This window comes from Girardinichthys multiradiatus, chromosome 5 (genome assembly GCF_021462225.1).
Source record: "Girardinichthys multiradiatus isolate DD_20200921_A chromosome 5, DD_fGirMul_XY1, whole genome shotgun sequence".
NCBI lineage: Eukaryota > Metazoa > Chordata > Actinopteri > Cyprinodontiformes > Goodeidae > Girardinichthys > Girardinichthys multiradiatus.
The window spans coordinates 52436875-52448376 of record NC_061798.1 but is presented as its reverse complement, the minus strand read 5'-3'; the positions used below and the strand labels follow the sequence as shown (position 1 = coordinate 52448376).

The 11502-nt window shown below is 41.1% G+C and overlaps 1 protein-coding gene across 6 annotated transcripts in view; it reads right to left on the bottom strand.

Annotated features, from left to right (window-relative positions):
- Nucleotides 1-351: 351 nt before the first annotated feature.
- The window catches only part of LOC124868502 (sodium/calcium exchanger 1-like), a 45632-nt gene continuing 34481 nt past the window's right edge, over nucleotides 352-11502 (bottom strand). For all 6 annotated transcript variants that reach the window (XM_047365868.1, XM_047365871.1, XM_047365870.1 and 3 more), the window contains 5 exons: nucleotides 8266-8334; nucleotides 8064-8191; nucleotides 7662-7761; nucleotides 7319-7591; nucleotides 352-1780 (listed from right to left, as the gene is read on the bottom strand). In XM_047365868.1, coding sequence (XP_047221824.1) covers nucleotides 1404-1780; nucleotides 7319-7591; nucleotides 7662-7761; nucleotides 8064-8191; nucleotides 8266-8334 — 947 coding nt within the window. In that variant the 3' untranslated portion in view covers nucleotides 352-1403. The remainder of the gene's footprint in view (nucleotides 1781-7318; nucleotides 7592-7661; nucleotides 7762-8063; nucleotides 8192-8265; nucleotides 8335-11502) is intronic.

The following is an 11502-nucleotide window of genomic DNA, read 5'->3' as shown; positions in this document are numbered from 1 at the left end:
CGCCATGCTGGTAATTTTCCTACTTTAGTCAGTCAGTCATTTTCTACCGCTTATTCCATAGTGGGTCGCAGGGAAGCTGGTTCCTATCTCCAGCAGTCTAGGGGCGAGAGGCAGGGTTCACCCTGGACAGTTCGCCAGTCCATCACAGTCCTACTTTAGATATTTTCTATTTATATAAATCTAATCTCTCTCTCTCTCTCTCTCTCTCTCTATATATATATATATATATATATATTTATACCTGTCAACATTTTTCTGTTGGCCTGCCCGCATGGATCAACCCTGCACACATTCTATAGCTGCGTGTGGAACAGATGAAGATTCAAAACACTGAAGACAGAAGTCGACACATAATCACTCAATTAATTTTAATATTTAACAACCAGTTTATGTTGACATCACCCAAACAACCAATCACATCACAGAATAAAAACTAAGGAATATCAGAAGACCTCAACATCCCCTGATTAACAAAAACTAAGTGCTGCCTGGGGTCTCTGTTGTGGGGGTGGCTTCACAGTTCATGCATGACAAAACATTGTGCTCAACTAAAGGTGGAAGAGTTATCACACAGGGAAATTTACTGAAGACAGGGGGTCACCAGCCCTCAGCAGGCACAAAATAATCCGAAACAGTCACCAGAAACAGTTAGACAGAACATCCAAGAAATCTAAATGTTCTGTCAATCCATGAGCATATTTAAAAGCTTTTTATCCAAACCCAGAGAACTAGTCACAGTGAAGAACCAGGTGGAGCATCAGCCCATCAGGATCCTGCAACTGTTGCATGTCAAACAAAGACATCATTTGAAGAGTCTCGAAAAGACGCTAAAAATCCTCACATTTATAAACAGCCTCACAGTTATAAGCAAGACAAAGAAAACCCACTGAACGTTTTTGGACCTAGTAGAACTTCAAAAAACCTCAAAGAACTCACTTTAAAAATACGCTGAGAGTAAACTACTGCTGAGTCAAACCTGCATTCTGAGTTCAACAGGATGTTTAAAAACTGTTCTACAGAAACCAGAACACAGACAACCAACTGTTCACCAACACTCCAAAAATATGACAGAGAGTAACTGGACCTCAACCTTCAACCAGAGAACCCCACCAGAAGGTCAGAAAAATGGAAGATGTTGACAGAAATTAAAGGAACTTAGAGGAACCAGCAGAATTGACCCAAACATCTCAGTTAAAACAAAAATCTGACAATTCATTCAAAAGCACTCAGGCCAGAACCATCAGAACCTGTAGGATCCCATAATCTATGAGACCCTCTTACAACCTCTACTGATCTTCACAGAAAAACACACAGTATAGGAACCTGTTAGAATCAGCAGGACCTATTCCAGTGGAACCAATGAAAATTCATTAGAACCAGAATTTGACTTTGAAGCACAGTTCCTAGAAGCCCTTTACGTGGCAATACGCTTCCAGCGATGATAAGATGATGTACATTAACCACAGGCTAAAGAACAGGCAGGATGTCAAGATTTTAGGGATTCGTGGACCACCGAGTTCCCCACCAATGGCTGGCCGGCGCCGGTAAATCAGGACGGCGATGCAGATGAAAGCAAAGATGGTAAAGAGGGTGACGGAGAAGGCCAGAGTTCCTGGGTCCACCTTAAACTCCTCCCCCTTGCTGTAGTGGTAGATGGCAGCAATGGACCACGCCACGCCAATTCCTAAAAAGACGTTGACAGCGTTACTTCCTGTAACGTTCCCGATGGAGGCATCAGCGTATTGGTCCTGGATGGCTGCCACTTTACTTGCGAAGGTGTCTGACGAAGAGACAAAGAAGAAAAAAAGGTATTTCAGATCTATTTCATCCGATTCTTTAGCTGGATTATTTGATCACAAACAGTGAACAGAGTTCTACAAAGACGAACCAACTGGACAGTTTCTGGTTGGAAACATGAAGCTAACCATGTCAGGGTGAGGTCCTCATGTTTGATTTATTGTTCTTGAATAGCTGTGTAACTCTGTTCCCTGCAGTAAAGTCTGATGACTAACAGAGAAGAACTTTTTGTCCTGCTTTACTTCAGATTTCTTTGCTTGCTCCTGTTTCCAGATCTAAACTGCAGCTTTAGCCTGAACATGATTCAGCATCACAGTTTCCCGTAATTTAGGCCAATCAAATCCCTACTGATCCACTGAGCAACACGTCAGAGCAATGGACCAGCTGAGGCCTCTCTTTTAAAAATGATAAGAACTGCCTGATTGATGCTTGCCCAGGACCTTTCAGTGAAGACTTTACATGTTCTCCATTTGCATGTGTGAGTTTTCTCTGGGTACCCTGGGTACCCATGGACCAACGGTGGCAGTTCGTGCTGTAACCAGTGGGTTGCCGGTTCAAATCCCTGCTCTCTCTGTCTCAGTCGTTGTGTCCTTGAGGAAGACACTTCACCCTCCTTGCCTGCTGATGGTGGTCAGAGGACTTGGTGGCACCGATGGTATGGCAGCCTGACTTCTGACATTGTGCCCCCGGGCAGCTGTGGCTACGTTGTAGCTCACTACTGTTAGTGAGTGAATGATTGTGCTGACTCAGCTGGAGTTAAAGTGGACTTTAAAGTAAACTGAGGCTACGAACTGAGCCTTGTGTTCATCCCACTGTCTCTACGTTTATGACCCTTTGTGTTTTTCACTGAGTTCCCACCTTGGGGGGGCTTATGACTGTGTGCTGGAGCAGCTCGCTCTCAGCTGTTAGCAGGTAAAGAGCCAAGCGGCTCCTGAAGGCGCTGCTTGTGTGAAAAACTTGCTGCTGCTCATTCATTTTGTTCCATTTTCCAAGTGAATGCAAAGCTTTGAACCATTCCCATTCAGTCTAGAAACTGCTAGTTTGATCTCCATCTGTACTCAGTATGCATTTTTATGTTTGATTGTTAATGTGCCCTTTTTGTAGAATAGTGGATGCTTAATTAGGTAAACATTGTTGGACCAGAAGAGTTTATTGTAAGAGGAACTATTGGTTCAATACATTTTCTCATCGATAAAGAGACAGAATTTGTGTTTTCTTGTGTTAGAGTGATTATCTGTCAAAATAAGGTTACTGTACCACCATTCAGTAAAACGGTTGAAAACACAGTGATATTTAGCGTGGCTTTGGTTAATAATTATCAATTATTAATGATAATTAACTAATTGTAATTATTAAGTGCAGTGAGCCCAATAATCACATGACCAAAGTGTATCTGATCTATATATGTAAGAATGATTTTTGGTTTGAATGTATTCCTTCTGAATTATAATCCCTGATTATAAATGTTATAATTTATAATCAATAATCATAAATCCTTACAGTGTAAAGTGCTTTGGGGTCTCTGGGGACTTGATAAAGCAAGTGCAGGCCATTTACCATTTACCCTGGTTTGTGTGTGAGTGGTTGTTTGTCTCTGTGTTGCTCTGAGATTAACTCAAGACCTGTCCAGGGTGTGTCTGCTGGAGTTAGGAACCACCACACCTCTCCTGTGACAGTAATTACTTTAAAGGTGTTCAGAATCAGCTTTTTTCTACCAATTGTAGAAGGACAACATGAAAGACCTTTTTAAGATTGGAGATCTGACATCTTCTCCATTCAACACCCCCTGTGGCCGAGGCCCTGCTACTAAACCAACATCTTCCAAATGCCGCAGACCTCCACCACCTCCTAATCTATCTCCTTCAAATTAGGACCTTCAAATCTCTTCTCTGTGATACAGTCTGGGCCCCAGTGGTAACTCTATCAGAAATAAGAAAGGATAAGAGACAGTAATAGACAATCAAACATAAAAGCCATAAACTGTCAGGTACAACCAGACACAGAGTTAATATCAACAACTAAGTCATATAAACTGGCTTTATTGAACATTAGATCTCTGTCATGAAAATCATTTTTAATCAATGACTTCATTACTGACCACGATCTTGATGTTAAGTTTTAACAGAAACATGGTTACATGAATTTAATGAAGCTCCCATTCTGATAGAGGCGACGCCTCCAAACTACTATTTTCTTTGTGAGAGCAGACAGCAAAGAAAAGGTGGAGGAGCCACTTTGTTTAAAGATTTATTAGAGTGTAAAAAAGTATTTCTGGGCAAATTTGACTCTTTTGAATATTTGGCTCTCCAGGTAAAGAGCCCGGTCCGAACCATGTTCTTGAATATTTACAGGCCTCCTAAGTCCAAAACAAACTTTATCAGTGATTTTAATGAACTTTTATCTGTAATATGTGTTGATTATGACTGTTTAATTATTGTGGGAGACTTCAACATTCACATGGACAATCCTGAAGACAGAAGTACAATAGATCTATGTGACACTTTTAGAAATGTTGGTTTGACTCAACATGTTAAACAGCAAACACACAAACAGGGACATATTTTGGACTTGATCATCACTAAGGGTCTAAACATTTCCAAGGTGTCTGTAACTGATGTTGTTCTATTTGACCACTTTTCTGTTATTTTTGAAAGCATCATCTGCAATGACTCAGTTTGTCAAAGAGACATGATAAGAAAACGCATCTTTAAGGACGGTGCTGCTGAAACCTTAAACCAGATTTACTCTTCTACCTCCACTTTGCCCTGTAACACTGTAGATGAGCTGGTAGATAACTTTCATTCTAAAATCTCAGACATCATTGATTCAATTGCTCCAATTAAAGTGAAAGTTGTTTCTGGGAAGAAAATGTCTCCATGGAGAAGTGCTCCACCAGTCAGAAGTGAATAAAAGGTGTGTTGAAAAGCTGAACGCAGGTGGAGAAAGACTGTACTCCAGGTTCACTATATTATCTATAAAGAGAGATTATACAGATATAATCTACAACTGAAAAATGTAAGAGAATCTTTCTTTTCTGAGATCATCAGTAAAAACATTAACAATGCTGGTGCATTATTTGCCACGGTCGACAGGTTAACAAACCCTCTTGTAACTGTAGCATCTGAACTCCACTCTACCAGGACCTGCAATGAATTTGCTAAATTCTTTACTGAAAAAAAAACAAAAGATCAGAGAGGCAGTCAGAACATCCACATCAACTCCAGGACCAAAGTTGTCTCCAACTAAAACTGATTTTGACAAAATTTCCCAATTTCACCAAATAAACTACAAAAACTTAGAAGAAATCGTACAGCAACTAAGCTCTTCTTCCTGCTGTCTCGATCTTTTATCCACAGCTTTCCTTCAGAAAGCTTTGTCTGTAATAACATCTGATTTAACTCAAATAATAAACACGTCCCTTTTGTCAGGTGTTTTCCTCCAGGCCCTAAAAACAGCAATTATCAAACCTCTATTGAAAAAGAGCAACTTGGACAAGTTGCTACTACAGAACTACAGGCCTATATCAAACCTCCTCTTCATCAGTAAGATTATTGAAAAAGCTGTGTTTCAGCAGTTAAACAACTTCCTGACAATGACCAACTGCTTCGATGTCTTCCAGTCAGACTTCCGTGCTCACCACAGTACAGAGACTGCTCTTGTCAAGATGTTCAATAACATCCGTATAAATGCAGACTGTGGAAGAACCAGAGTGCTGGTATTATTGGACTTCAGTGCAACATTCGACACTGTTGATCATTTTATTAGAGCGCCTGGAAAACTGGGTCGGCCTTTCTGGTACAGCACTCAACTGGTTTAAACCCTTTTTGAAGGACAGGGACTTTTTTGTGTCAGTAGGTAACTTTACATCAGAGAGCACAAAAATCACATGTGGCGTTCCCCAAGGGTCCATCTTAGGGTCCCTCCTATTCAATATCTACATGCTCCCCCTAACTCAGATTTTAATAAACAACAATGCAAGTTATCATAACTATGCAGGCGACACACAGCTATACGTTACGATGTCACCAGGTGACTATGAACCCATTCAAGCGCTGGGTAAATGCTTAGAAGAAATCAATGCATGGATGGGCCTAAATTATCTTCAGCTGAATCAAAACAAAACTGAAGTAATAATCTTTGGACCAAAGGAAGAGCGTTTAAAAGTTAGCACACAGCTTCAGTTAATACAGCTAGAAACCACCAGTCAGGCTGGAAACCTGGTGTAGTGATGGACTCAGACCTGAACCTTCAGAGGAACATAAAGACAGTAACAAGGTCGACCTTCTATCACCTAAAGAACATCTCCAGGATTAAATCACTAATGTCTCAGCAGGACCTTGAAAAACTAATTCATGCGTTCATCTTTAGTAGAATTGATTACTGCAACAGTGTCTTCACAGGTCTGCCTAAAAAGTGGATCAGACAGCTGTAGTTGATCCAGAACGCTGCTGCCCGCGTCCTCACTAGAACTAAGAAAGTGGAGCACATCGGCCCGGTTCTAAAGTCCCTACACTGGTTCCCTGTAGCTCAGAGAATAGACTTTAAAATACTTCTGTTAGTCTATAAATCACTGAATGGCTTAGCACCAAAATATATTACAGACTTGTTGTCAGTGGATCAACCACCCAGACCTCTCAGGTCATCTGGCTCAAATCTACTCTGCAGAACCAGAACCAGAACCAGAACCAAACATGGAGAAGCAACTTTTAGCTCTTATGCTCCACTAATCTGGAATAAACTCCCAGAAAACTGGAAAAGCGCCAAAATCCTAAGTTGCTTCAAATCAAGATAAAAAACTTATTTGTTTGGAGAGGCCTTTGACTAGGCCATCTAAACATTATTGGTTAAGTTTTTAGTCCAACTTTCCTTTCATTTTCTCATCAATCCCTTTATCATAAATGTTGGATGGGTGCGAGGACTTGTTATCACTCATGTAAAAACTTTGTGCTGCAAGGCACCTGCACTCCTCTTTGTATCATGCTCTGGTATGCAGCCCTCCTGTGTGCAGGATCACCGTTATCTATTTCACACACTAGGCTGAATTGCATCTCGTGAGAACCAGCCTCCTTTCAGTCTCACACACACTGTCTGAACTGTCTGTTGAACTGTGTTTGGACCACAGCATATAAATAAAGAGATAGGGTGTCAAAACTTTGTAGTTGCACTGCAAAGTGGGCTACCCTTGTCACAAGAAAAACTGACTCTATATTGTTCTTACCTCTGAGTTGACTAAATAATACCTAACAATAAATGTCTTTATTTTTTTTTTTATATTCATCTCTTTAATTATTCATCTTTTATTCTGGTTAATTATTTAATTACCTTTATGCCACTGTAATGTACTTTTCCTATTATGTCTTTTTCTATTTTTCATGTACAACACTTTGAATTGTCTTACTATTGAAATGTACTATATAAATAAAGTTGCCTTGCCTTGCCAAAGACAGCCATAGTGTAAACCCGTTTTTATTGGGTTCAGTGTCACATTTCATCAAGAAATCAACAATAGTTTATGTCACACCTGGTACTGAAGTACCCAAAGCGACAAACACCACAGCAGTGACGGAGTCTTTGAGGCCAACTGTGCAGCCAAAATGTGATGCCAGGTCTCCGATGACGGCGGTCAACATGCCGATGACGATGATGGAGACGATGAAGCAGGCCCAGCCATTCCAGTAGTCCGTTGGAGGAACAAAAGCAAACAGAAGCTTCCAGAAGACAGTCAGAAAGTGCAACACATAATCGAAAGAGGAGGGCATTCTCTCTGTACCACATTCATCGTCATCATCATCACCTGAGAAAGGAGACAACATCAGTGAAACAGTTTTTCTTTCTACGTTTTGAGTTTCAAGCAAAGTTTGTACCGGAGCTGACGGTGATGGCCTCCACAAACTGCTCCCTCCAGGTGTTCGTCCCTATCACCAGAGCCAGGTTGGTCTTCTTAATGAGTTTATCCACTGTGCTCTGAAACCCAGCCGGCCACAGGAAACAAGTCAAAGCATTTAACAATCAGCCCACCATTCTGGCCATCTCTTTAACAAATAATTACTCTGAAAACAGAGTGAATGCTGTGGAAAATGGCCTGATGGGATACTTTGGACTGGACCAGTGGTGGGCAACCAATGTTCTCATCAGAGCTCCACCTACCTCTGTAAATGTAAAGCTGTAGTCTGGAAGTACAGTTAACAATCAACCACACATTACCTCCACCAACATTTGTAAGGAAACCAAAAGGCAGAAATGTGATTTTACGGAGGCATTCCCACCTTGAACTCATACGATTCCTCGATGATGACCTCCAGTCTGACGTGTTCGCCCAATGTTGGTCTGCCCATCTCTGCAATCTGCCTCTCCTCCTCCTCCTTCTTTGTCAAAACCTCCTCACACACTCCATCTGAGAGTAGTCACATGAAGATGAATGGATGGATGGAGGGAGGGAGAGGGAGGAATGGATGGATAGGGACAAACCTGTGATGCTGATGATGTTGGACAGGGCATGGCGGTCTCTGCCCTGGACTTTCCTGTAGATGTCTCTACCTGAACAGGTAAACAGAAACTGAATCTACTGAATCCAGAACATTCTTGTTATCAGAGAAAACTAGAACCAGGGAAGGTTTGGCTTCAGCCAACATCCTTACACACATCAGAGAATAACCTACCAGTGGTGGGCACAGTTCCACTAATCCGCTAACAGCTAGTAGAGAAGCTAGTTTTTCATTTAGCAGATTAGCATCTTCGCTAACTTTGGAAAGCATTAGCAGACTGGTTAGTTTCCGCTAATTTAGTTTTCGCCACCTTTACTTCTGCTAGTTTCCTCCTTTTTGTTGTGGAGACATCTGGAAGAGTCAATTTGGCACGCTATTGGCTTGTGTTGTGTAGCTGGTACTGCCTTGGTTCATTCATTGTTTCTTTGACTAGGTCAAAGAGCAGGGCAGTAACAACATGTGTGTGCAAAATGTGAGAGCAAATGGTGAAACACACAGTCCGGTGGAGGCCTACTTTCAGCGCCAGTTCAGTGTTTCTCCGGTGGTTAGAGCAGTGACAGACGAGTGAATTTCCCAGTGAGCGTATTCTGTTCCCCATCTCTGGTTTATTTTTAACTGGCTCAGACGGACTCCTGCATCATGGTGGTTTGCAGCTTCACCTCATTAAACCAGTTGACTCAGGTCCATCAGACGCTGGAACAGCATTCATTTCAGATGTAGGTTGCAGTGGTGGGCACAGCTAACTAGAAAGGTCACTTCACTAAGCTTTCCCAATAGCATTCGGTCGGTTTGCCTCCCAAACAAAACTAAAATCAAACCAAAACCAACTCTGTCCTCTGGGTCGATCATATCTGAGGTGAAGGCTCCACACACACTGGCTAAGGGCATTTTTGAATTGCACTTGTATTCTTCAAGTTATGGCAAGCGAAAACAAAGTTTTTGTTTGGCTTAAAGATGAATGGCCTGTTGAGGAGTCAGCAGCAGCTGTGGGTGAGGCAGAGTTTACTCAAAGCCCTGTGGATCTCTGGTGGACAGAAGGATTGAAAGCCTGTTCATTGACAACAAGCTGTATGGAGAAGACTCCCCCACCTTTGTTGGTGCTGAGTGAGACTCTGCACCCTGGGCAGGAGAATCTTGGCCAGCCATTAACTGCTGGTATATTAGAGTAGGGTGACCAGATGTTCCTGATTTCTAAAGCTGTCCTTTCAAATGTCCCCCAATCTTAGTGTTTTGTGAATGAGAAGAAAAATGTTGTGTGGACTGTTATTTCAGTAGCTGGGGATAGAAAGCATGATTGAGCATGTTGCATGCAACAACAGCTATTACGGTAGCTGGCTGCTCCACTATTAACATTACAGATGTCACCTTAACGTTGGATGTGTTTTGTTTTACCAAAACCGTGGACCCAAGCGCAAATAAACCAAGCTTTTATGGACGAACAGAACGACAAAAGGCAAGATGAAAGCACATGGAGTAGCTGCGGCTGAAAGAAGGACAGAGGGAGAAATCACTTTCTAAGTGCTGCCTGAATCAGTAAAGTGGAGCCTCAGTGTCAACAAGAGTTCGTCCAAAGTAAGATGTTTTAAAATTGATTGGTGACCTTTAGTTTTTATTTTCAGAGCTAGTTATTGGTTATTTTGTTAATTTATTTTTGTGACATATCAATACAGACTTTCAGGCTGAGGGGTGTTTGTCTGCTCAGTTTGGACATATGAAAGTTCCTCACAAAAAATAAAGGAGTCAGAAAGTGAATGAGCCAAGAACTGCATGAACTGAGAATGATGAGGAGAGAGAGATAATCACCTGGTTCAATGTGCATTTCTTCTGCTGTGTTAGCTTGTAGCTTCAAGTACAAAAAGTTGTGTTTCTTTGCTAAATATAACAATTTTGACATTTCATCAGCTGAGGAAACTGGTCAAATAATTAAAGAAATGATTTTAGATTATACATAAAAGATTATATTAGAATTACCCTAGTTTCACATCTAAAAATGACCAATTATATTATATATATTATATTATGTCTCTGTTTTAGATTAGTGAAAGACTGATAGAAGAGGACAGAAGAGGAAAATAGAAAGACAGAGAAAAAGAGTGAAAGAGCAGAGGAAAATTGGAAGAGTTTGAACAAGGGGAGGAAAACAGACTGATTGAAAGAAGAGTAAATCTAAGACCGAGGAAAGAAGACAATACTACTGCTATTACTTTATTCATGTTATTACTCTTAGGAAATGCTGACAACAGTGTGGAAAGACACTTTCCTGCTATTACACTTTATTTTTATTGTTTAATTATGAATACATATTTTAAAATAAATGAAACCATAACTGTACCAATGTTTTCTTTATTTCTTGATAACATTTAATTATTTTAATCGTCGAGCTGGAAATGTCCTGGGATTTGATTTCAAAATTCTGGTCACCTTATCTTACAGGTATTTATTAAAATTATATAACGCTGTTCCAGATGGACCTGAGTCAACTAGGTTTAATGAGGTGAAGCTGGAAACCACCACGAGGCAGGCGGCCGTCTGAGCCAGTTAAACATAAACCTCAGATGGGAAACAGAACATGCTCAGTGTGTCATGACTTCCACATTATTGATTCCAGTTCTGAAGCAGGGTGAAGGCATGCAGTCTGAATGTGGTTTATGTCGACTGCTGACCTTTAGTTTGTGAAGGAGGAAGTGAGTAGGTTCAACAGCGCGTCACCTGCATTACTGCAGGAGACATTGGAGCAGGCTGGTTATGGTGCTGGGTCCAACCAAAGGGACCAAATTCAAACCTCTGAAAGATTGGAGGAGGGAACTAGAGCCAGCAAAACACCAACTGGTTTAACTGGTTACCATCAAACTATGTTTTTGAACCCAGCTCAGTTGTTGTTAGAGCTTTAACCAGCCAACTCCAAGTAGACCTGCAGGAGAAGCTTTCTGTTGGATCCTTTAGTCTCAACTTTTCCAGATCTTCTCATCAGTATTATGTTTGCAGGGGGACATAAATATAATCAAAGGCTCCCATTTAACAAACTGGTGCATTCAGTAGGTTCTGGATGCTGTTCTTCGCTTAATGAAAACATTAGTTCTACTTAAACCTGCAGCATCTAAAATGAAAACAAAACAAGTCCGAGATGAGTTCTTCTGTTACTTGGGCTTGCACAGATGAGGCCAATGTAGAGATGTTTGACCATGATGCACAGCTCCATGTTTGGAGGAAACCAAACAAA